At 38.7% G+C, this 27,595-nt stretch overlaps 1 protein-coding gene across 1 annotated transcript; it reads right to left on the bottom strand.

The window, feature by feature from the left end:
* On the bottom strand, positions 1 to 25,734 carry LOC111839139 (adhesion G protein-coupled receptor F5-like). Its single transcript, XM_072702823.1, has 31 exons — positions 25,573 to 25,734; positions 22,408 to 22,560; positions 21,993 to 22,157; positions 21,829 to 21,873; positions 20,794 to 20,946; positions 20,379 to 20,543; positions 20,215 to 20,259; positions 19,679 to 19,831; positions 19,264 to 19,428; positions 19,100 to 19,144; positions 18,564 to 18,716; positions 18,149 to 18,313; positions 17,985 to 18,029; positions 16,956 to 17,108; positions 16,541 to 16,705; positions 16,367 to 16,411; positions 15,020 to 15,064; positions 14,271 to 14,300; positions 12,734 to 12,840; positions 12,403 to 12,461; positions 12,022 to 12,167; positions 8,048 to 8,248; positions 6,817 to 7,038; positions 6,439 to 6,591; positions 6,061 to 6,239; positions 5,244 to 5,408; positions 3,603 to 4,958; positions 2,857 to 2,898; positions 2,681 to 2,740; positions 2,311 to 2,371; positions 1 to 414 (listed from the first exon to the last, which is right to left on the bottom strand). The coding sequence occupies exons 1-31, from the start codon at positions 25,703 to 25,705 to the stop codon at positions 353 to 355; spliced, it is 4,836 nt and encodes a 1,611-aa protein (XP_072558924.1). The 5' UTR covers positions 25,706 to 25,734; the 3' UTR covers positions 1 to 352.
* Between the last annotated feature and the right edge of the window lie 1,861 nt (positions 25,735 to 27,595).

Genomic DNA, 27,595 nt, shown 5'->3' with positions numbered 1-27,595 from the left:
TCAGATTACAAGTGTTTTAAACATCCAACGTTCCAAAAAACAAATATATTATTTGGAGGAGGGATAATGAATATTACAAACTCAACAACCCTTATGGCACAGAATGGTTTCGATGCATCAGACCCATATGAAAAGAGTAAAAAAATTATTAACAGCCACTATAAGCTTAATATTAGCAGCAGCACAGTCAGAGAAATCAACAATATACACGCCACTCAGGGATACACACTGTATTAATTTCTAATTAATAATAATATATTATTATTATAATTACTTTTCTATTTAATTTTTTTGTAAAACCATTTAGCTGTTTCTGAGAAAAATTCGCACCATCAGTTGAGCAACCAGGCAGCTAAGCACTGATTAATGCATCCGAAGCCCTAAGACTTGTTGAAGAATCAGAAGCAGAAACATCTGAAAAATTAAAAGCATTGGATGTTTTACTCCAAATGGCAAATTACACGGATTAAATTCCACATGTAGCACCAGCATAACGAAAAATATTTCAAGTCTCCCAAATCTTTATAAAGCAGACACAAAGCATCCTAATCAGAAAGCAGAGCACGGTCGGATCTAGAAGTGGGCAGTGGTGGGCAATGCCCGCCCAAATTTCTGCTCTGGCCACCCAATTGGTCAACTTTATCCCACACCATCTGCATTTGCCAATCACCTTTATTTAATTTGTCCCATCGGATATTCTTCTGCAGAGCATTTATACTCGCTTGAGAAAATGGAGGAGGAATTTTGCCTTATTCTTATCAAAGGTCCTTCTTGTTAAAGTTTATATTTTGTTGCTGTAGTTTGCTGTAATGTTGTGTTGCATAAGGATCTTTGCCAGTTCTGGTTTAGTTAACTGTAAGATAGTTACGTAATGTTGCCATGCACGTACTGAGCGCTTCATCTTTGTGTCTTTCCCGCAGTTACGTTCGGTCCTTCTTGCCCTTCCTGAGCCTCCCGCGCCTCCTGCCTGCCCTCCTGCCCTTCCCGTAGGTCCTCATGTGATTCCCCCAGTGTTTGTCCACGTCCTCGGACTAACTCACGGCTCTCCTTTTTGCCTTTTCCAATAAACCAGGTTGCCTGGAACTCTCTGTTTGTATCTTGTGTGGCATTACAGAGTACCTCGCTGTAACAATGGAGCCGCAGGATGTTCAAGCTCCAGCAGGCACAGGCTCAGATTTCCCGGCTGACCTATGTGGTTAGACAACTTCAGCTGACCACCGCGGCTGCGACTCCACTGCCTACTTCGCCCCCACGCCCTCCCATAGCAGTGGCTCTACCTAACAGGTATGATGGCAACCCGGACCAATGTAGGGCTTTTTTGATGCAGTGTGGGCTGTACATAGAACATCATCCTGACCAGTTCCCCACGGATCGAGATCAGGTTCACTTTGTGATATCCCTACTATGTGGGAAAGCACGTACCTGGGTGACTGCGCTCTAGGTGGAGAATAGCCTTTAAGCTGCACTTGGGCATTAGCCCAGTGCGAGGTAATATTGCCATGCACGTACCGAGCGCTTCATTTTTGTGTCTTTCCCACAGTTACGTTCGGTCCATCTTGCCCTTCCTGAGCCTCCCACCTCTCCAGCCTGCCTTCCTGCCTTTCCGCTCTTCCCGTAGGTCCTCATGTGATTCCCCCAGTGTTTGTCCACGTCCTTGGATTGACTCCCCGGCTTTTCGACCTTCGGCTTCCCGTTTCTCGACCACGATCTCAGCACTTGCCGCACGGCTTGGACGGCTACTGAACGCGACCCTGGAACAGCTCACGACTCAGCACTTGGCGCACGGCTTGGACGGCTACTGAACGCGACCCTGGAACAGCTCACGACTCAGCACTTGGCGCACGGCTTGGACGGCTACTGAACGCGACCCTGGAACAGCTCACGACTCAGCACTTGGCGCACGGCTTTGACGGCTACTGAACGCGACCATGGAACAGCTCACGACTCTCCTTTTTGTCTTTTCCAATAAACCTGGTTGCCCGGAACTCCCTGTTTGTGTCTTGTGTGGCAGAACAATAATAATAATATTAATAATAATTTGTCTTTTTTTCTGATTAGAGAGATGATCATGAGAGCATAATGTCGAGTTCATAAATTGTTCCAACATAAAACATGAATATACCCATAACCACCCCCCATTTCACTGGTCACAAGCCGCCACTGCACCGTAGTACTGTCCATTGTGTGAAAAGCTGCCCACCCAAAATTTCTAATTACCCCCCAACCTGAGCAGTCTAGATCAATGCCTGAAGCAGAGTATATCTCAGTAAAAACATTTGGAAAATAATAAAGCAGAGCAATTTAACTTACTTTGCCTCCTTCGTTTAATACGTTCAGCCAAAGAGGACAAAGATGGACCAGCACTTGTGCTCTGTTAGAGAGACAAACCACACATCATTTATCTTATCTCTGATACTTTTGTCATATTTACCTAAAGTAATACAATTTCTCAGTGAAATAGAATACTTGTTGTTGTTCTGAAAATGTATTATGTCATTTATGGTTAAAAACATATCTGCTACAGGCATATAAAATCACCTGAAAATATGTACTGTTTAAATGAAAAAAAAAATCATAGTCTAAGTGGTTTTGCGTGTTTCAAATGAAAATGGAAAAAAATGATGCAAAAAGTGTCTGCTGAAAACTGCAATCGAAAGGCGAAATACAAAGATGAACATACCCTTGTTCGGCTAGATAATGAACGCAAAAATGAAAATCTTCCAACAACTGCTGATCGAATCTGTGCACAAAGAAAAGGGATGTATGATGGTGGCTGGTACAATATAACATGTGTTTGCGTTACAATGTATAATAATACACAGCCAACAATATTCCAAATACAATATTAGTACTTACTTTGCTGTCTAAAAGAGTCCCAAATACTAAAATGAAGAACCCCTTGAAAAAAAAGCAAAAAGAATAATTGATATTTGCAATATGTACTTCTAAAGTTTAAAATTATTTCATTCTGAGAAATATTTTTTGATTTCAGTATATCAATAATGTTCTCTTTTCCCTTGCAATTATGAATGAATTATGAAAGGTAGATCCATAGAATTGTTATAATGAAAAAATGGTGCTTTTTTTCTTGGGGGGGGGGGGTGCTATCTGCTGACAGACCCAACACTTCCTGTTGGGGTGCAGAGGTGTTTGCATCAATATATGTGATGTGTGCTTGTATTTCTTTCTTACCATTTTGTGAGACTTAATGGGGTGAATGTTTTTTGTTTAAAGTGAACTTTTCTCATGTTTTTGTTTAGAAAGGGAGCTACTGTATGGTTGTGTAATACTTTTTGTTTTGCTTAGAGAGTTTGTTTTCATATACCATTTTTGGTTTGCTGTTTTGGCTTCACTCACCCCCCAAATACCTGGATTCCCAATATTAAAATAAAACTCCTTTTGTTAATTATAATTAAACATTGTGTGGTTCATCTTGGTCTGACAGCTGGGAAGTGAGGGAATGGAAGACATCATCCACAATTTTTTGTTCTTATATCTTTTTGTTGTTATGTATATTTTGTTCTATATATGTATTATAAATAAAATACTATTTTAATTTTAGAAAACAGAAACAGCAGGAATTACTTAATTTTTACTCATACCTGAAGTGAATTGAAGATTGTAAATGCAATGTGGACTCCGGGATTTGCGGGTGCCACCATGGTCCCTATGCCAAGTCCCCAGGTGATGCCAAAGATGGGAGTTAAAACAGCGACACACCTTGCGATGACCACCAGAGCATTCTTCTCATCAGACTGACGGTTCTCACCAACACCCCTCATCAGTGTTTTAAACAGAACCACAATTAGAATGAGCAGGTTCACAACGACGATGATCAAGGCTGGAATCACAAATGCCAGGAGGGCCTTAGTCTGGTACCAGTTCAACCAACATGCATCATCTTGCCTGAAGTAGCCATTTTTGGGGGCAGTGACTGCAATGGTGATTATGGCAATGATGAGTGGTGCCCCGTAGCCCACTGAGAAGGCGATGGCCATCATAGTGCTCTTTGACATGTGGGACATGCGGGAGAAAACCATCACGGTGCAGTAGAAGAGCAAGAGAGCTGAGACCAGCATCCAGAAGAACAAGGCAAGATAAAAGAAGTGAATGAAGAAGGTTGCAGCACTGCATGCATTCTTCGGTGTGCTCTGGCCTACGTTTGACACCGCTGCTCCAATGATGAACCATATGTTAGCAATAAGCAGAGACAGAGCAATGTTCACTATAGCGACGTGTCGCATGTGTGACGTGCTGTTCTTAGTGACAACGCTCCACACAAATGCTTCAATTATAAGGCATAAGACCAGACATCCCATTGATATGCTGACTCCAATGTAGGTGATGTAATTCAGAGCAACCTCAATGTATTCAGGTACGTAAGGTGACATTAATATCGAAAAGGAAGTCAGGTGGTTACAGGAACAGGTGACACTGACATTCGTTTCAGAATCCAGTTTGCATCCAGTAGAGTCCCAGCCTCCGGTGCCTTCAAAAATTTTGAAGTTCCAAAAAACACACTGGTTGTTTCCCTTTGTTTTGTTTGTTTTATCAAATGTCAGTGAAACATTATTAATGGTTTCATTTACATAGGCTAACAAGACAATTCCATTGATGGAGTTGTTCGTACTGTTTCCAGTGGTCCTGTTAGGTAAGACAAAGTCAAGAGTCGTAAAGACGATTGTTGTGATAGCCATGTTGCTGGAAAGACCTTGACTTGGGATAAGTATCTGAGATGAATTCATGGCTTCATTGAAAGGGAATGTTAATGTTGTTTTGTTTAACTGAATGTTTGTTGTAATAATTGTAAAGGAATTGCTTGATAGGCTGTGTGTAATGTTTTCTATTGACTCCAGTAAAGCAGAACTTGTGTTTTGGGTTCTGTTGTTACTGTTCAGTCCTGCCCAGGATTCCTTAGCTTGGGCTGATACTAAAACTGATACTGTTTCCAAAACATCCTGCAAGTAAATAAATAAATAACAGAATAAACGGGTAAAGTATAATAATTATATTAAGTCATGGATTTTTTTCTTGGTCTCAAGTTCAGATGTTATAGTTGATAAACTGTTTTTTTTAATCAGTGCATTAAATCATAATTGTATTAAATAAACATAATTTCCTTCATATTTACACAAAGTTATGAAAGTAACATGGTGCTAATTCTTAAATTACCAATGCATAGCCAATACAAAGCAAATAACTAAAGCAACCCCCCTCCAAAAAACATTGCTGCTTCAACATACCTGCATTGAAGTTTTGCTTATATTTTGTGAAACACTTGCAACTTTGCGAAGTATGTTCACAATAGAGATAATGGTGGCTGGTGACTGTGTTATGATTGTTGTATAATTGGTAGTGGTTACCCAAAGGTCATTCACAAATGATGATACATTAGCTGGACTCAGACTCTGTGGACAGGTAAACAAGAATTAAAAATGAGCAGAAGAATATTAGAAAGATTTTTTAAAAGCAAATGTTCATACCAAGTACCAATGCTTTGGAATAGTCGATAGCTTCCAATTAATGGAGTGTGTTCAAATAGTAAGATTTATAGAAAACAACACAGACTCACATTGCTAACTCACACTGAATTTGTTGATAATGATGACATGACTTCATCCTCATTGAAATTTGGAATTTTAAATGACCACAATGTTTTGATAACAGGCAACAGATAATCAAGTGGTCAAACAATAGAGCAATTAGTTCCTTAAAACTGAATTTTTGACAAAACATCAAGTTCTTTCCCTATAAATGGTTTCCTTGAAATGCAATACATAATGTAAGCTTAACCTATATGAAATGACACGGTGGCTGAGTGGATAGTACTGCTACTTCACATCTACAGGGCTGGGAAATCAAATCACACCTACGCCCTGTGTGTGTGGAGTCTGCATGTTCTCCTTATCACTGTATTATCATGCATGATGTGTGGAAACATATTGTAGTTCTTCAGAATGTCACAATGTATATATGATTAATGTACTGTATCACCTTATACTGGCTAAGCAGTATGACAACAGGTGGGTGGATGGATGATTAGTATTCAAAAGATGTTACCTGAGAAAACAGTTCTAGTGTCTTTATTATGCTAAAGACACAATTGTCCTCCACAAGGGTCCAAGTCCCATTTTCACAAACTGCAGTCCTGCTGCCTGTAAAATTGGCTGGGCAGGAAACAGTAGATGTATTTCCATTCTTCCCAAGACCATATGTTGTGGGGTCCTTACAGTCAGGTGCTTGAATAAATAAAGACAAAGTTGGATTAATGCTTTAAGCTGAAAAGCAAACACATGCTTCTATTGGGATTACATAATAAGTACTTTTCAGAAATGGTGCTAATGGACAAAATTCATTGCATTGTGCATTTCTAACAAGGGGAATCAAAATTCAGTATCAATATGGTTTCATATGAATAAGGCCACCTTATTATCATACCTCCACTGAAAAACATTAGCGTTACATTTTTTGTCAATGTTTGAGTTGTAGATATTTTCTTGACAATCACTTGGCATGTGAGTTCCTTTGTATTGCATTGATTTGGTACTGGGTATGCAGCACTGACACATAGCATGTTTGTTGTGGTCTGTACTGTAAAATGAAAAACATCAAATGTACAATATTCAGCTGCAATGTTCAACAGATCGAGTATTCAAACTGGATATTAAATAAATGTATTCTTTTAAAGAAAATTATGCATACACTAATATCAAATAATTACTGCCTATGTAAATTATATATCCGTCGGACAATGTACAGGAACTTTGCTAAGGACAATAAAACAATTAGACATTTATTTTAAGTAATAAAAATTACCAGAGGGTATTTCAACAGAACCGTCCATCCATTTTGCTGTAACGTTTTTAATTAGGTAGTATGTAACACAACACTCCAATGGGATATTTTCATTTGCTCCACATGGAACATTAGTTGCTAACATGTTCAGCTGAATAATGGGAGGAACAACATCTGTCACTGAAATGGATTCCTCATGGGTGAATGTCAAGAACGACTGAGTCATTGTGAACATGTATATTCCTAGATTATAAAGAGAAAAACAACGGCAAAAAACATGGATATTATTCACAACTGACAGCAGATAAAAGTATTACCACATAACTTTTCACATCGATGTATTCCTGAATGCCAGGTTTGCAAACCAGTTTTTTATTTCATAATGCTTCTTTTGATAATAATGGTGCACTCTATCAATCACTCGGGTGGGTGGAATCAAGCTTGTGACTAGGTAAAGTGTTCTCGTGAAAACAATAGTTGAAAATTTTCCCAAATTTAGAGTTACAGTGGTTATGATTAAAAGTTGAAATATCAGATGGCAACCAATCTAATACAGACTGAACCCTTGAATAGATCAGTATAAGCCTAGGTGTATTTTGGTACTGAAAGGCCTTTTTTCACATGTACATTTGTACTGTGTTGACACAATATAAAAAAGGCCTGCCTACACGTTTTTTTTAAAATGGGAATGTTTACCATGCTCAGAGAGTGAAAAATGAAACATCCTATTACTATACATACTATAAAAGGTGTCAGTCCTCCTAAATACCTTTGTTAACAAAAATCTAAATGATTTTCAGAGATGAGTGATAATTAATTTTGTAATTTTTGGACAAAACTGAGTGCATACAATATGAGAAATAAAGTATTGAATGTATCACAGCAACATTAACCTATACATACATACACACACACACACACACACACAAAGGCTTGTAATTATATCTTTGTGGGGACTCTCCATTCTCTTCTTTGGGGAAAACTCTAATCATAACACCAAACAAAATTCGAGACCATTTTTACTTTTTTAATTGCATTCATAGATCTTTGCGGGACTCGAAAAATGCATCCAAAAATCAAGTTTTTATTAGACTGTGGGGAACATTTTGGTTCACCCTCAGACACACACAGTATACCACATTACTCACCATTTAATACCATTACTATTAATACTCTTTAATGTGCATTAATACGAGTTCACTTGTGGTTGATTTATTTTAACCTAAAAATAATAAGTTGGTTATCTGCTTACCATTGTCTCCACCGCTCATGTCCTGAACAGTCAGTGTGGGAGGTGAATTGGTGATTGAATACTTTGCATTGTTTGACACCGGCAGACCATTCACGGACCATGACCCAGTTCCCATTTGCATAGTTACTGGAACCACACAAGTCAGCTGCAAAGTGGTACCAGGATATATAATATCATAGTTCTTTATAAAAGGCTGATTTCCTTAAAGAAATAAGGAGGGGAGAAGCTGTTAGCATGCAATCATACAGTAACAATCAGATCTGCTGGTGCGTCGCACAAACCCCCCAGCATCCAGCATCCCTGGAGTAGCTGGGGTTAATAGTCTTGCGCAAAGGTTCGACGGTGATATGGTTACTCTGTTGGACATGGGATCCAAACTAACAACCATCTGGACACAAGCATTGACCTGCCATAAGTAAAATATTACTGCAATGTTTCTCAGTCCATTTCTTGTTCCCTCTCAGCTCCTAACACACCTGTACTGTACCAGGTACTTTGTGTTCTTCATTGGCTGGGAGCTGGAAGGTAGCAAAAATGTGGGCTGTCTGGGGCCCCCCAAGGACTCGGTTGGGAGACATTGTCAGACTTTATTCTAGAGCCCCCACAGGTCTGAAATGTCAGCTTGAACCCAGCCCAGCCCTGTGGTATGTCTGTCTGACCTGAGCCTGAACATTAATGGAATTTCTCAGCCTGAGCCCAAAGACCTAAATCAGGAATGAGCAACTTCAGTCTGCAGTCGGGCCATAAAATTTATTAACAGCTATGATGGGGCCAGTCAGACTGTGGTATTGGCTCAGAAAACACAAGCAATATAAGATTGTACCGCAACCATTTTTAATTGCATTTATTTTGTAATGCAATATTTTTAGAACTAAACCCTACAGCTTTCTGTAGTTAAGCTGCAGAACATCTCAAATCAGCCTATAATAACTCAAATACATATGTATACAGTAGGCTTATATGTTAACAAGAAATCAACATTTTGTTTGAAAATACTACCAAAACACTGTATACTGCAGCATACTATAAAATACACGCAAGGGAGAAAGATATGAACTACGCAAAGAGCTTTAAACAACTGCTCAAAACATTCGGCCCAGGGGGTCACAACGGCACTGTTATCTGTAAGGAGCATTCCATCACCCACCCTGACTGCAAGTCTCTGAAGAACAGATTCAGATGTGTGTAATGCTTCGATTCCTCTGTAAGCAGGATGTGGGTCAATAGACCACAGATGCTGTGTGACCTGCTCACAGGTTCGTCTAACAAATGCCTCCTTATCTGCCCTCTGAGGCTTCACAGCCGTCCTCCTCAGTTTCCGGTACAGACTAGAGTTGCCACTAAGTTGTGCCCTGCAACTCCTCTCGATAATATCCAGCGTCCCCTGCGAGACGAAACACCTCCTGTTGGGAACACTGGCAACACCAACACAACCCATCGACAACCATCATGGTCTTATCACGGAAGGTCTTCCACATCACAATAGTGTCAGCAGTTGCACCCAAGTCTGCAAGTTCCTCACACAAACTGCGTGCAAACTCATCAGAAACAGCTTCATCTTGGAGCCTGGTTAAGTCCAGCCTCATTCTTGTAGTAGGTGGTAGCCTACTATATCTAAGTTGAATCTTCAGAGTAGCAACAACAAGTCTATGGTCAGAATTTACAAACTGTGCACTTCTGTATACCCTGCAGTTTTGCAGGAGCCTTTAGCATCTACCCACGAGGACATGATTGATCTCCTTCACCACACCACCAGTATTAGAGTACCAAGTTCAATGATGCAGCTCAGGGTGTTGGAAGCAGGATCCAATGACCCACGGCCCCTGACCTTTTGCAAAGTTAAGGAACATGAAGCCACTTTCACCCTGGTCTCCAGACACATGGGGACTGACACAATCCTCATAGCCAGCTCTGTCAGTGCCAGTGGTCGCATTGAAGTCACCCATGAGCAGAGGAGTGTCACCTCATGGGCACCCATCAACCACCGAGCAAAGTTATGAGTAAAATGTCTTCCTCAATGAGACATCACACACTGCGGTCAGAGCATATACTGAGACAACAGCCAAGACATCCAAGGAGTGCCTTAGCCTGAGTCTCATAATACGCTCGTTGAATGGAGTGACATCAGACACCATCGGGAGGAGCTAATCTACTACAGCAACAGCTACTCCCTGATTATGGCAGCCATCAGACAGACCAGACCAAAAATGGGTATACCCAGCTACAGAGATCTGGCCATTCCCTAGTCTGCATACCTCAGAGTGCTGGCACCGAAATGTGGAGTTTACAAAGCTCCCCCGACAGCAGATGGTCATCTTGCCGAAGAGACAAGACGTTCCATGTACCTACCTGGATAGGCCGCCTCAAACTGGAACCCAAGTGCCACCATGCAGCCGGTGATGCCTCAGCACCACACCAGCCTTGATCCGCAACAGGCCTGACCCTATTAGCTCTCTGACGGTTTCGACTCGTCCGACCAAGTAGAAAGAAATAAAGTTTCTTAGGCCTGGCCAGGTACTACCAATGCTTCTGTAGAAATTTCTCTGATGTGGTTTTGCCCCTCACTTACTTGCTTGGTAAGAACGCATCATTTGAATGGTCCCCAGATTGTCAGACTGGGTTCACCTCAGTGAAAGCTCTTTTTAGTAGCTCGCCAATGTTAGCAGTGACAAGGTTTGACAAACCGTTTAAGTTAGAAGTGGATGCCAGTGCTTTTGGAATGGGGGCAATTATTTTACAGGAAGATGATAATGGGCACAACCACCCAGTCTGCTACTTCTCACGGAAGTTCCTAAATTGCCCAATCAAGAAGGAAGTCCCAGATTTTCCAGTTTGGAATGATGAGTACATTTTGCACTGCTCAGCCAGCACAGTTACCAGTACTGAAGTGGAGAGTGAAGGGCGGACGAGAACTTTACTCAGAAAGAAGGGGTGAGGGTGAAGACTATTGCTACAGAACTAAACGATATTGTGATATTAGTCACCTTTGCGCTGTTACACGGCCGAGTGATTTAAAGCTCAGAGCCCCCCTCCCCGCCCCAAAATTGTTTTTCTTAATTTTTTGTAAGTACCTGTAAATTTTGTTTTTGTGTTAAATGCATATGTATCGATATAGCATTAAAAAATGGTATCTCAAATCCTCTTCTCTATCCATTGTGTCTCTTTGTAAATCTTGTGTCAGACATTTAGGATAAAATGTCTTGTTGCTTTAAAAAGGTTGCCAACCTCTGAACTAGCGTAAGTGGATTTGGCCGTGCACTAAATGAGCTCAGACGATACGCTTCACACCCGTGCACTTCAGATCGCTATTACATAACCCATAGTTTGTAGTTATACCAACAAATATTACGTATCACTAATTTTTATATACTATATCCAAATATACTATCCAAATACTACATCCAGATCATTTTCAGTAATGTTTTTAGCTCATGCGTCGTCTACGAGTTTCTGCAATCTTTCAACAAGCTCCAGAAATATTTCCGTTTAACTGTTCACAGCCACCCCATGAATAACTGAAACCGCAAATGTCCAGTTTGTGCATGTGAAGGGTTACTGTACATTGCCTGGCTAGACTAGTTCATGTTTCTTGAAATGGCAAATGACTGATACTGTAAATGACAGTCAGCTGGTCAGGGAGGCAGCCTAACATTGACTTCACCCCTTTCCCATTGTAATAACTTTTTTTGTTTTGCTGGGTAGAAACTTTTTAAGAGGAAATATTTTATACTTCCAACTGCAAAATAAAATACATTTTTATTGGCTGTGATCAATAATGAAATTAACTCACTATAATTACAGTGATCCCCATAATTCACAACATTATTTTAATTATTATTTTAGTGTGGATCGACCAGCTAAATGGAAAAAATGACTAATGCAAAGTGTTCACCTTAGTCAACACAGTTTCAAGTGAAACTTTGTTTATCTGTCTGCAGTGACACACCATTTAGTGCCTGTGATTTTAACCCTACCTTGAATAACTCCACTGAAGGAAGTTGGGTCAACATTGTAACCCTGGGCCTGAAGATCCACTGCAACCTTACTGTTCAGTGTGGCAATTGCAGTGGAATTCACACTGTTTGCCTTCAGTACAAAATCTGTAACCACACTGCCATTCCTGTCAAATAAAATACAGGAATATTGTCTAACAGAAATAATGAGTAATAATGTGTCTTGAGTATTTATAAAATGTATGTTATTCTTCTTAAATTCAATACTGCTATATTTGCCCTAATAATATAAGTATTACTATTGAGAGTATTACTATTACACTATTACCAATAATTATGATAAGGAAGAGAAAAAAACAAGCAGAATATGTAAATATATTGTGTTTTAAAGAGAGAACTTACCTGAAGCCAAGGACATAGACCTCAACAAAACCATTTAAATTTCCGTAATTTTTAGTGAGCTGGGAAAAAGAACAAATTTCATGCTAAACAAAATGCCTGCTTAAGAAACTGCTTTTTTCCAGTTTCTTCAAACAGTAAATTGATATGTACTATGCTGATAACATGCTGATCATCAGTTGTATAGCAGAGTAATACACAGAATTATAAACTGATAGATTTGCTTTAAAAATATAAGTTGGCACAACATATAAATTACATAAAAAATATATTTAAGGTAATGTGTGTATTGTATATATCTGAATGTTGGAAGTATTTAAGAACATATACTTACAGTTGGTTCTATGTCTGATTTAAATGTTTTGAACATTGAGCTTGATGAATTAGCCAAATGTTGGTCAAAGGCGAGTAGAATTTTAAATGACATCTCCAATGTAAAATCTTTAAAAGATGAAAGCAAATTGTAAATTACTGAGAATTAAAACTTTTTCTTTTTGATCAAGAAATTGTTTTCCATGATCACCAGTCATTAAGAAATGCATGCATGCAATCGTGAAGGAGAGAGTTTGATATTGGGGGTGGGGGGCAACTTAAAAATTTAAAGGTCTATTTTTTGGGGGGGTGGGGGCAATGAAGCCAAATTAAATATTAGTGGTATATGTTTTGCCGTCCCATGAAAAACTACAAAAAAGCTGGGGTCTTCTTAAACATGCCAGGCAGTGAAAGGGGGGCAGGCCTCCCCCATGATTAATTTTGACATTTTGCCACCTGGGAAACCCCCCAAGCCCCCCCAACATCACAGACAACCTTTGACATTTCCTGGGTACAGCAAAAATGGCCACAACCCAGAAGTCTCACAGGTAAAACAAAACTGATTACACAATGAAAACGTTTCAACAAAACTATTGTTCATTGTTCATTCAATGTCTTTTTTGTCATTCGAATGGCAGAAAATTTAATTTTAGAATTTTTAAAATAAACTTTAATTTATGTTTAGAACATTTTTTACAGGTTAAATGTTTTTCTTACATTGGGGAGAACATACAGAAGACATTGATCATTATGATCAATTATGAACAATAAGCTGATACTGAGACTTTCTGAAAGTAATACAAAGCCAAGGGGATATTTCAGGAAATAAAAATAACAAACAAAACGAAAAGTCAGTTTAGCTGAAAATGTTCTTAAATCCTTTATACCCAATATTTCACTTTCTTAAAATTTTATGGCTTAATAACGATAAAATATTGCACATGATGAATAATGATACATACTGACATTTGGAATTTCATGGGAAAAACTACAGAAGGAAGGAGTAAAACTTATAGCAAATTCTGCTAGACTATCCATACATGCTTCTTAAATATAATGATTGAGACTAATAAAGGAAAGAATCAGAGAATATGTGTGTATTTCAGTGAGATAACATCAAGTATACTGAAATGAGATGTTTAAGAAATCACAAAGTGATACAGACGCAAGATGAGATTTCAGCCCATAGACATTCTTGCAAACAAAACAAAATTTCTGCCAATCCTAAAATGATTAGCAGGAAATTCTAGGTAGTTAAATGGAATTTGGAGGGAAGAGGAAAAGCCTGGCTGGCTAAGAACATTCTCAGACATTTAGTGGTACTTTTCGGGAAGAACATGCAGATGACATTAACAATAAGCTGATACTGAGGATTTCTGAAAGTGACACAAAGTCAGATGCACATTTCAGGGAACAGAAATGTGTGCAAACAAGTTTAAATATGTGTTTAGCTAAGAGTATTCTGAAATTCTGTATGCTTCACTTTTTAGATTTCTTAAATGTAAATATTACAAATTATCCTAGAGTCAATGACAGGATGTGAAGAATGACATACATACCAGATGTTGATGTGGTTGTAGTTGGTCTTGCTATTGGTGAAGGTACAGAAGACAGAAACAAGAACTGGAAAATTAGCTCAGGGGAAATCCTAGGTAATTCTTGTTTGGTAAATGTTGGGCTCAGTTTGGGGAAAACATGCAGAGGCAGGAATAATTTCCTTTGGGATAATGAAAGTTCACTGGTTGTGATTTTTCAGACTCTAACTTAAAAAGTTTGAAATACAAAGAAAGTCGAGTTGATCTTTCATGCCGTAGTAAAAAAAAAATAAAAAATTCTGCCTCTCAGAATTTTCTTGAATTCTGCAAGCATAACATTGGTATTTTTGTAGAACTTTATTTAAGGCCATGTTTTTAATAATTTATAAATACAAACATAATGCATTAGAATCCATTCATGAAGCATTGCAAACATGGTTATAAATATTTGTAAAAAGGAATAACACATCATAAGCATGTGTATTATACATTATGACTGACTACCTTATTAAGCTCCAGTGTATAATGCACTATATATTCATAAAGGATCCATAATGCATAATTCACATGGCTATATTGTATGCCTTTTGATGAAAATTCATAGCCATGTTTATAATGAATGCATTATTATTTGTCATTATTATTTGTCATGAATACTATGATAAATTACTAAAAACATGGCCCTACATAAAGTGTATTTTGTAATTATGAAATACACTGATTCAGAGTGATCTGAAAATGAATGACACAATCTGATGAAGCTTGATACATACCAGCTGTTGTATTAGATGTTAAAGTGGTGATGTTTGTTACAGGACCTAGAAATGACAGAAAGGACAAGTGGATGACTAGCTAAGATGAAGTTCTACTTAGTTTAAATGGATGTGGAGAGAAGAGAAAAAGTCTGGTTCGCTAAGAACATTCTCAGACATTTAGTTTGGGGCTCAGTAATACGTGTATGTGCGTACTAACCTAAATGCCAGTTTAGCTCTGAACGTTCTGAAATTATCTATGCTTCAAGGTGTATCACCAGAGAGGTTAAAAAGATGTTATTTGCTATGCTATACCACAAGTAACGGCATTTGAGTTTGGTACAGAAAATCTGTTTTGTTTTAATTTAGTGTAGCACCTCTGTCTTCATAGAGAAAAATCTACTCTGCCATTTCAGGGTGGATTCATGATTCAGGCCTGAAATTCTCTTTAGTCTACGCCGATTCATTTCCAATCTTCTTCTTAATATAGGAAATGCAATATTGAAACCATAAAAGATCCTAAATGTTACAGGTATGAGAGAATCACCCAGAAATGCCTCTGATTCAACAACTGGAAAGAACGAAATTAGAAGTAAACAAGAATCGTTCTTACGAGGCTGTGGTTGGTAAAACGGTCCATCACACGGTATTCCATTCTCCATAGTCTAAATGCCGTCACATCTCATATTTGATTAAGGAACATCTAGAAGGCCTATTCATTTCCAATCTTCTTCTTATTATAGGAAATGCAATGATAAGAAACTAAGATTCTAAATGTTAAAGATAATTTATACACATATAATGTATATATACATTAAAATATTATCAATAAATGTCTCCATGTTTCAGTGTTTCTTAATTTAATGATTAAGGAATAATATGGCAAATGAGAAATAATCTCACACACTGGGTTGTTTATTTAGTGGGGTGGAAGAAATAGAAATTAAATCAAATTCCGCAAACCTGATCAGTCATGCTGCCTTAATGTAATGAAACAGACTGATAAGGGAATGAATGAGAGAACATGTGTTTACTTCAGTGGGAGAAGATACAGAAGACAGGAAGAGGGAAGTGTTATTTAAGTTAGAAAATGACAAATGGGGATATTTCAGGTTGTACGCATTCCCGTAAATAAAACTAAATTGCTGCTTAAGTGAAAAAGTTCTTGAATTGGATGTGTACACTATTTGGTAATTCTTTAAGGTTAGATTTGCTAATAGTTTGTGCCAGCACTTGCCAATTCCACTGGAACTTTATTTTGATTGTGTCCTCATGCTAATTGACACTGTCTGGCAAATCTGGCCCTAAATGTACAGATTCAGATGATACGGGAATCAGTGAGAGGATCTGACGAAGACTGATACATACCAACTGTAGTCCTTGGCGTTGGAGGGGTACTGGGTGTCATAGGAGCTACAGAAGACAGAGAGGACAACTGCATGATTAGCTATGAGGAAATTCTAGGAAATGCAATATAGAAAACATAAAAAGATCCTAAATGTTACAGGAGATTTCTACATATACATAAATAAGTCATCTTACATGATTGTGGATGGCAAAACTGTCCATCACTCGGTATTCCATTGATGCATCTACATGTCCCTTGAAAGATGTCATCACAAGGGGTGTACGCAAGACAGGTGTCGTACGACAAAGCAAACCGCTCTTCACACATGCACTGGAATCCATTACCATTCGGGTAACAAACTGAGGAAGCAAGAATGACATACAGTAGTCAGATGAAATCGGTGTATTCAATTTATTCATATCAGCAAAATAATCCTTTTCCTTAGGTAATGAAAAGAAGACGTTTGTCAAATTTTGGAATCCCATCAAAATTATTGTTCAATGCAGCTAGAAGAATAGGAATCCTTCAGCGTAACAACATGGCTGAAAATGTCCGTTAGATAACGTGAAAGAAATGGAGAGGATACAATCTTCAAGCGATTGCTTTTACCTGTTGTTAAGTTCACCCCAGTTTCTTCAATGCTATTAGTCAGTGGATATGGGAATGGTGCTGTTGCAAGCAGGTACCTCAGACCAATTATCACTGCGATATCTGACACGGTCACCTCAATGTTAATGTCATAGTCCAAATCAATTTTGGGAGCTGTATGATGGGCGACACGAATAGGTTTTACACACAGAAAGTCGATCATACTTGAAGACAGACGCCAATAAGTAACTTTCTCCATTATGTCATGAGGAATTCTAAACAGCAGAGGACACAGAGGCTAGTTTTTGATGTGCCACGCTACTGATGACAGGAAGCCAGTTCAGGTACGAAATTCTCTTTAGAATAAGTTTGCCGTCACATCTCATATTTCATTAAGGAACATCTAGAGGGCCTAATCATTTCCAATCTTCTTCTTATTATAGAAAATGCAATGATGAAAACTCAGATTCTAAATGTTAAAGATAATTTATACACATATAATGTTATTTAAGTTAGAAAATGACAAATGGGGATATTTCAGGTTGTACGCATTCCCGTAAATAAAACTAAATTGCTGCTTAAGTGAAAAAGTTGTGTACACTATTTGGTAATTATTTAAGGTTAGATTTGCTAATAGTTCGTGCCAGCACTTGCCAATCCCACTGGAACTTTTATTTTGATTGTGTCCTCATGCTAATTGACACTGTCTGGCAAATCTGGCCCTAAATGTACAGATTCAGATGATACGGAAATCAGTGAGAGTGTTATGTCCGGGTGTCGACGAGTGAACAAGCAGGCGACCGAGCCGTGAATACGGGCAGAAAATATAGTTTATTTAGGCAAGACGAGTAAACACAGCCGCAAGACATCAATGACGGATCTGGGGAAACATACTTGAACGCGGACTAAATACACAAGACAGGCAGAAAATAACAGGCAACAAGTGGTCACAATCAGGAATTAACACAAGGTAATGAGAGGGGCGTGGCACACAGGAGAATCGGACAAGCAGGCCATTACAGAGAGAATCTGACGAAGACTGATACATACCAACTGTTGTCCTTGGCGTGGGAGGGGTACTGGTTGTCATAGGAGCTACAGAAGACAGAAAGGACAACTGCATGATTAGCTAAGAGGAAATTCAATGTAGAAAACATAAAAAGATCATAAATGTTACAGGAGATTTCTACATATACATAAATAAGTCATCTTACATGATTGTGGATGGCAAAACTGTCCATCACTCGGTATTCCATTGATGCATCTACATGTCCCTTGAAAGATGTCATCACAAGGGGTGTACGCAAGACAGGTGTCGTACGACAAAGCAAACCGCTCTTCACACATGCACTGGAATCCATTACCATTCGGGTAACAAACTGAGGAAGCAAGAATGACATACAGTAGTCAGATGAAATCGGTGTATTCAATTTATTCATATCAGCAAAATCATCCTTTTCCTTAGGTAATGAAAAGAAGACGTTTGTCAAATTTTGGTATCCCATCAAAATTATTGTTCAATGCAGCTAGAACAATAGGTTTTCTTCAGTGTAACAACATAGCTGAAAATGTCCGTTAGATAACGTGAAAGAAATGGAGAGGATACAATCTTCAAGCGATTGCTTTTACCTGTTGTTAAGTTCACCCCAGTTTCTTCAATGCTATTAGTCAGTGGATATGGGAATGGTGCTGTTGCAAGCAGGTACCTCAGACCATTTATCACTGCGATATCTGACACGGTCACCTCAATGTTAATGTCATAGTCCAAATCAATTTTGGGAGCTGTATGATGGGCGACACGAATAGGTTTTACACACAGAAAGTCGATCATACTTGAAGACAGACGCCAATAAGTAACTTTCTCCATTATGTCATGAGAAATTCTAAACAGCAGAGGACACAGAGGCTAGTTTTTGATGTACAACGCTACTGATGACAGGAAGCCAGTTCAGGTACGAAATTCTCTTTAGAATAAGCAAGACATCAATGACGGATCTGGGGAAACATACTTGAACGCGGACTAAATACACAAGACAGGCAGAAAATAACAGGCAACAAGTGGTCACAATCAGGAATTAACACAAGGTAATGAGAGGGGCGTGGCACACAGGAGAATCGGACAAGCAGGCCATTACAGAGAGAATCTGACGAAGACTGATACATACCAACTGTTGTCCTTGGCGTGGGAGGGGTACTGGTTGTCATAGGAGCTACAGAACACAGAAAGGACAACTGCATGATTAGCTAAGAGGAAATTCAATGTAGAAAACATAAAAAGATCATAAATGTTACAGGAGATTTCTACATATACATAAATAAGTCATCTTACATGATTGTGGATGGCAAAACTGTCCATCACTCGGTATTCCATTGATGCATCTACATGTCCCTTGAAAGATGTCATCACAAGGGGTGTACGCAAGACAGGTGTCGTACGACAAAGCAAACCGCTCTTCACACATGCACTGGAATCCATTACCATTCGGGTAACAAACTGAGGAAGCAAGAATGACATACAGTAGTCAGATGAAATCGGTGTATTCAATTTATTCATATCAGCAAAATCATCCTTTTCCTTAGGTAATGAAAAGAAGACGTTTGTCAAATTTTGGTATCCCATCAAAATTATTGTTCAATGCAGCTAGAACAATAGGTTTTCTTCAGTGTAACAACATAGCTGAAAATGTCCGTTAGATAACGTGAAAGAAATGGAGAGGATACAATCTTCAAGCGATTGCTTTTACCTGTTGTTAAGTTCACCCCAGTTTCTTCAATGCTATTAGTCAGTGGATATGGGAATGGTGCTGTTGCAAGCAGGTACCTCAGACCATTTATCACTGCGATATCTGACACGGTCACCTCAATGTTAATGTCATAGTCCAAATCAATTTTGGGAGCTGTATGATGGGCGACACGAATAGGTTTTACACACAGAAAGTCGATCATACTTGAAGACAGACGCCAATAAGTAACTTTCTCCATTATGTCATGAGGAATTCTAAACAGCAGAGGACACAGAGGCTAGTTTTTGATGTGCAACGCTACTGATGACAGGAAGCCAGTTCAGGTACGAAATTCTCTTTAGAATAAGCAAGACATCAATGACGGATCTGGGGAAACATACTTGAACGCGGACTAAATACACAAGACAGGCAGAAAATAACAGGCAACAAGTGGTCACAATCAGGAATTAACACAAGGTAATGAGAGGGGCGTGGCACACAGGAGAATCGGACAAGCAGGCCATTACAGAGAGAATCTGACGAAGACTGATACATACCAACTGTTGTCCTTGGCGTGGGAGGGGTACTGGTTGTCATAGGAGCTACAGAAGACAGAAAGGACAACTGCATGATTAGCTAAGAGGAAATTCAATGTAGAAAACATAAAAAGATCATAAATGTTACAGGAGATTTCTACATATACATAAATAAGTCATCTTACATGATTGTGGATGGCAAAACTGTCCATCACTCGGTATTCCATTGATGCATCTACATGTCCCTTGAAAGATGTCATCACAAGGGGTGTACGCAAGACAGGTGTCGTACGACAAAGCAAACCGCTCTTCACACATGCACTGGAATCCATTACCATTCGGGTAACAAACTGAGGAAGCAAGAATGACATACAGTAGTCAGATGAAATCGGTGTATTCAATTTATTCATATCAGCAAAATCATCCTTTTCCTTAGGTAATGAAAAGAAGACGTTTGTCAAATTTTGGTATCCCATCAAAATTATTGTTCAATGCAGCTAGAACAATAGGTTTTCTTCAGTGTAACAACATAGCTGAAAATGTCCGTTAGATAACGTGAAAGAAATGGAGAGGATACAATCTTCAAGCGATTGCTTTTACCTGTTGTTAAGTTCACCCCAGTTTCTTCAATGCTATTAGTCAGTGGATATGGGAATGGTGCTGTTGCAAGCAGGTACCTCAGACCATTTATCACTGCGATATCTGACACGGTCACCTCAATGTTAATGTCATAGTCCAAATCAATTTTGGGAGCTGTATGATGGGTGACACGAATAGGTTTTACACACAGAAAGTCGATCATACTTGAAGACAGACGCCAATAAGTAACTTTCTCCATTATGTCATGAGGAATTCTAAACAGCAGAGGACACAGAGGCTAGTTTTTGATGTGCAACGCTACTGATGACAGGAAGCCAGTTCAGGTACGAAATTCTCTTTAGAATAAGTTTGCCGTCACATCTCATATTTCATTAAGGAACATCTAGAGGGCCTAATCATTTCCAATCTTCTTCTTATTATAGGAAATGCAATGATGAAAAACTCAGATTCTAAATGTTAAAGATAATTTATACACATATAATGTTATTTAAGTTAGAAAATGACAAATGGGGATATTTCAGGTTGTACGCATTCCCGTAAATAAAACTAAATTGCTGCTTATGTGAAAAAGTTGTGTACACTATTTGGTAATTATTTAAGGTTAGATTTGCTAATAGTTTGTGCCAGCACTTGCCAATCCCACTGGAACTTTTATTTTGATTGTGTCCTCATGCTAATTGACACTGTCTGGCAAATCTGGCCCTAAATGTACAGATTCAGATGATACGGAAATCAGTGAGAGTGTTATATCCGGGTGTCGACGAGTGAACAAGCAGGCGACCGAGCCGTGAATACGGGCAGAAAATGTAGTTTATTTAGGCAAGACGAGTAAACACAGCCGCAAGACATCAATGACGGATCTGGGGAAACATACTTGAACGCGGACTAAATACACAAGACAAGCAGAAAATAACAGGCAACAAGTGGTCACAATCAGGAATTAACACGAGGTAATGAGAGGGGCGTGGCACACAGGAGAATCGGACAAGCAGGCCATTACAGAGAGAATCTGACGAAGACTGATACAGTACATACCAACTGTTGTCCTTGGTGTGGGAGGGGTACTGGTTGTCATAGGAGCTACAGAAGACAGAAAGGACAACTGCATGATTAGCTAAGAGGAAATTCAATGTAGAAAACATAAAAAGATCATAAATGTTACAGGAGATTTCTACATATACATAAATAAGTCATCTTACATGATTGTGGATGGCAAAACTGTCCATCACTCGGTATTCCATTGATGCATCTACATGTCCCTTGAAAGATGTCATCACAAGGGGTGTACGCAAGACAGGTGTCGTATGACAAAGCAAACCGCTCTTCACACATGCACTGGAATCCATTACCATTCGGGTAACAAACTGAGGAAGCAAGAATGACATACAGTAGTCAGATGAAATCGGTGTATTCAATTTATTCATATCAGCAAAATAATCCTTTTCCTTAGGTAATGAAAAGAAGACGTTTGTCAAATTTTGAAATCCCATCAAAATTATTGTTCAATGCAGCTAGAAGAATAGGAATCCTTCAGCGTAACAACATGGCTGAAAATGTCCGTTAGATAACGTGAAAGAAATGGAGAGGATACAATCTACAAGCGATTGCTTTTACCTGTTGTTAAGTTCACCCCAGTTTCTTCAATGCTATTAGTCAGTGGATATGGGAATGGTGCTGTTGCAAGCAGGTACCTCAGACCATTTATCACTGCGATATCTGACACGGTCACCTCAATGTTAATGTCATAGTCCAAATCAATTTTGGGAGCTGTATGATGGGCGACACGAAAAGGTTTTACACACAGAAATCGATCATACTTGAAGACGGACGCCAATAAGTAACTTTCTCCAATGTGTCATGAGGAATTCTAAACAGCAGAGGACACGAAGGCTAGTTATTGATGTGCCACGCTACTGATGACAGGAAGCCAGTTCAGGTCTGAAACTCTCTTTAGTCTAAGTTTGCCGTCACATCTCATATTTGATTAAGGAACATCTAGTGGACCTAATCATTTCCAATCTTCTTCTTATTATAGGAAACGCAAGGTAGAAGACATAAAAGATCCTAAATGTTACGGGAGATTTCAGCATATATACTTTTTAATGTAATTATACATTAAAGTATTATCAAGATTTCCCTCTGATCTGACATTTGGAAAGAAAGATATTAGGAGTAAGCAAGAAGTGTTCTTACGTGGTTGTGGATGGCAAAACTGTCCATCGGCCGGTATTCCGTTGATGCATCTGCATGTGCCTTGAATGATGCCATCACAAGGGGTGTACGCAAGACAGGTGTCGTACGACAAGGCAAACCGCTCTTCACACATGCACTGGAATCCATTACCATTCGGGGAACAAACTGAGGAAGCAAGAATGAGATAGTCAGATGAAATCGGTGTATTCAATTTATTCATATCAGCAAAATAATCCTTTTCCTTAGGTAATGAAAAGAAGACGTTTGTCAAATTTTGATATGCCATCAAAATTATTGTTAAATGCAGCTAGAAGAATAGGTTTCCTCCAGCCTAACGACATAGCTGAAAATGTCCGTTAGATGACGTGAAAGAAATGGCGAGGAAACAATCTGCAAGCGATTGCTTTTACCTGTTGTTAAGTTTACCCCAGTTACTTCAATGGTATCAGTCAGTGGATATGGGAATGGTGTTGTTGCAAGCAGGTTCCTCAGATCATTTATCACTGTGATATCTGACACGGTCACCTCAATGTTAATGTCATAGTCCAATTCAATTTTGGGAGCTGTATGGTGGGCGACACGAAAAGGTTTTACACACAGAAAGTGGATCATACTTGAAGACAGACGCCAATAAGTAACTTTCTCCAATGTGTCATGAGGAATTCTAAACAGCAGAGGACACGAAGGCTAGTTATTGATGTGCAACGCTACTGATGACAGGAAGCCAGTTCAGGTACGAAATTCTCTTTAGAATAAGTTTGCCGTCACATCTCATATTTCATTAAGGAACATCTAGAGGGCCTAATCATTTCCAATCTTCTTCTTATTATAGGAAATGCAATGATGAAAACTCAGATTCTAAATGTTAAAGATAATTTATACACATATAATGTTATTTAAGTTAGAAAATGACAAATGGGGATATTTCAGGTTGTACGCATTCCCGTAAATAAAACTAAATTGCTGCTTAAGTGAAAAAGTTGTGTACACTATTTGGTAATTATTTAAGGTTAGATTTGCTAATAGTTTGTGCCCGCACTTGCCAATCCCACTGGAACTTTTATTTTGATTGTGTCCTCATGCTAATTGACACTGTCTGGCAAATCTGGCCCTAAATGTACAGATTCAGATGATACGGAAATCAGTGAGAGTGTTATGTCCGGGTGTCGACGAGTGAACAAGCAGGCGACCGAGCCGTGAATACGGGCAGAAAATATAGTTTATTTAGGCAAGACGAGTAAACACAGCCGCAAGACATCAATGACGGATCTGGGGAAACATACTTGAACGCGGACTAAATACACAAGACAAGCAGAAAATAACAGGCAACAAGTGGTCACAATCAGGAATTAACACGAGGTAATGAGAGGGGCGTGGCACACAGGAGAATCGGACAAGCAGGCCATTACAGAGAGAATCTGACGAAGACTGATACATACCAACTGTTGTCCTTGGCGTGGGAGGGGTACTGGTTGTCATAGGAGCTACAGAAGACAGAAAGGACAACTGCATGATTAGCTAAGAGGAAATTCAATGTAGAAAACATAAAAAGATCATAAATGTTACAGGAGATTTCTACATATACATAAATAAGTCATCTTACATGATTGTGGATGGCAAAACTGTCCATCACTCGGTATTCCATTGATGCATCTACATGTCCCTTGAAAGATGTCATCACAAGGGGTGTACGCAAGACAGGTGTCGTACGACAAAGCAAACCGCTCTTCACACATGCACTGGAATCCATTACCATTCGGGTAACAAACTGAGGAAGCAAGAATGAGATAGTCAGATGTAATCGGTGTATTCAATTTATTCATATCAGCAAAATCATCCTTTTCCTTACGTAATGAATAGAAGACGTTTGTCAAATTTTGGTATCCCATCAAAATTATTGTTAAATGCTAGAACAATAGGTTTTCTTCATTGTAACAACATAGCTGAAAATGTCCGTTAGATAACGTGAAAGAAATGGTGAGGAAACAATCTGCTAGCGATTGCTTTTACCTGTTGTTAAGTTCACCCCAATTTCTTCAATGCTATTAGTCAGAGGATATGAGAATGGTGTTGTTGCAAGCAGGTTCCTCAGATCATTTATCACTGCGATATCTGACACGGTCACCTCAATGTTAATGTCATAGTCCAAGTCAATTTTGGGAGCTGTATGATGGGCGACACGAAAAGGTTTTACAAACAGAAAGTCGATCATACTTGACAACAGAAGCCAATAAGTAACTTTCTCCATTATGTCATGAGGAATTCTAAGCAGCAGAAGACACAGAGGCTAGTTTTTGATGTGCAACGCTACTGATGACAGGAAGCCAGTTCAGGTACGAAATTCTCTTTAGTCTAAGTCTGCCGTCACATCTCATATTTGATTAAGGAACATATAGTGGACCTAATCATTTCCAATCTTCTTCTAATTATAGGGAATGAAAAGGAGAAAGCATAAAAGATCCTAAATGTTAAGGGAAATTTCAGCATATATACTTTTTAACATAATTATCAAAGTATTATCAAGATTTCCCTCTGATCTGACATTTGGAAAGAAAGATATTAGGAGTAAGCAAGAAGTGTTCTTACGCGGTTGTGGATGGCAAAACTGTCCATCGACCGGTATTCCGTTGATGCATCTGCATGTGCTTTGAATGATGCCATCACAAGGGGTGTACGCAAGACAGGTGTCGTACGACAAGGCAAACCGCTCTTCACACATGCACTGGAATCCATTACCATTCGGGGAACAAACTGAGGAAGCAAGAATGAGATAGTCAGATGTAATTGGTGTATTCAATTTATTCATATCAGCAAAATTATCCTTTTCCTTCGGTAATGAAACGAAGACGTTTGTCAAATTTTGGTATCCAATTAAAACTATTGTTACATGCAGCTAGAAGAATAGGTTTCCTCCAGCCTAACGAAATAGCTGAAAATGTCTGTTAGATAACGTGAAAGAAATGGTGAGGAAACAATCTGCAAGCGATTGCTTTTACCTGTTGTTAAGTTCACCCCAGTTACTTCAATGATATCAATCAGTGGATATGGGAATGGTGTTGTTGCAAGCAGGTTCCTCAGATCATTTATCACTGCGATATCTGACACGGTCACCTCAATGTTAATGTCATAGTCCAATTCAATTTTGGGAGCTGTATGATGGGAGACACGAAAAGGTTTGACACACAGAAAGTCGATCATACTTGAAAACAGAAGCCAATATGTAACTTTCTCCATTATGTCATGAGGAATTCTAAACGGCAGAGGACACAGAGGCTAGTTTTTGATATGCTACGCTACTGATGACAAGAAGCCAGTTCAGGTCTGAAATTCTCTTTAGTCTAAGTTTGCTGTCACATCTCATATTTGATTAAGGAATATCTAGTGGGCCTAATCATTTCCAATCTTCTTCTTATTATAGGAAATGCAATGATCAAAAACTAAGATTCTAAATGTTAAAGATAATTTATACACATATAATGTATATACACTTTAAAATATTATCAATAAATGTCTCCATGTTTCAGTGTTTCTTAATTTAATGATTAAGGAATAATATGGCAAATGAGAAATAATCTCACACACTGGGTTGTTTATTTAGTGGGGTGGAAGAAATAGAAATTAAATCAAATTCCGCAAACCTGATCAGTCATGCTGCCTTAATGTAATGAAACAGACTGATAAGGGAATGAATGAGAGAACATGTGTTTACTTCAGTGGGAGAAGATACAGAAGACAGGAAGAGGGAAGTGTTATTTAAGTTAGAAAATGACACACACACAAGGGGATATTTCAGGTTGTACGCATTCCTGTAAATAAAACTAAATTGCTGCTTACCTGAAAAAGTTCTTGAATCGTATGTGTACACTATTTGGCAATAATTTAAGGTTAGATTTGCTAATAGTTTGTGCCAGCACTGGCCAATCCCAATGGAACTTTTATTTTGATTGTGTCTTCATGCTAATTTACACTGTCTGGCAAATCTGGCCCTAAATGTACAGATTCAGATGATACGGAAATCAGTGAGATGATGTGACGAAGACTGATACATACCAACTGTTGTCCTTGGCGTTGGAGGGGTGCTGGTTGTCATAGGAGCTACAGAAGACAGAAAGGACAATTGCATGATTAGCTAAGAGGTAATTCTAGGAAATGCAATGTAGACAACATAAAAAGATCCTAAATGTTACAGGAGATTTCTATATATACATAAATAAGTGATCTTACATGATTGTGGATGGCAAAACTGTCCATCGGCCGGTATTCCGTTGATGCATCTGCATGTGCCTTGAATGATGCCATCACAAGGGGTGTACGCAAGACAGGTGTCGTACGACAAGGCAAACCGCTCTTCACACATGCACTGGAATCCATTACCATTCGGGGAACAAACTGAGGAAGCAAGAATGACATAGTCAGATGTAATCGGTGTATTCAATTTATTCATATCAGCAAAATTATCCTTTTCCTTAGGTAATGAAAAGAAGTATTTTGGTATCCAATCAAAACTATTGTTAAATGCAGCTAGAAGAATAGGTTTCCTCCAGCCTAACGACATAGCTGAAAATGTCCGTTAGATAACGTGAAAGAAATGGTGAGGAAACAATCAGCA

This window comes from Paramormyrops kingsleyae, chromosome 19 (assembly GCF_048594095.1).
Source record: "Paramormyrops kingsleyae isolate MSU_618 chromosome 19, PKINGS_0.4, whole genome shotgun sequence".
NCBI lineage: Eukaryota > Metazoa > Chordata > Actinopteri > Osteoglossiformes > Mormyridae > Paramormyrops > Paramormyrops kingsleyae.
The sequence above is the reverse complement of the archived record's forward strand: the minus strand, read 5'-3'. Positions and strand labels throughout refer to the sequence as shown.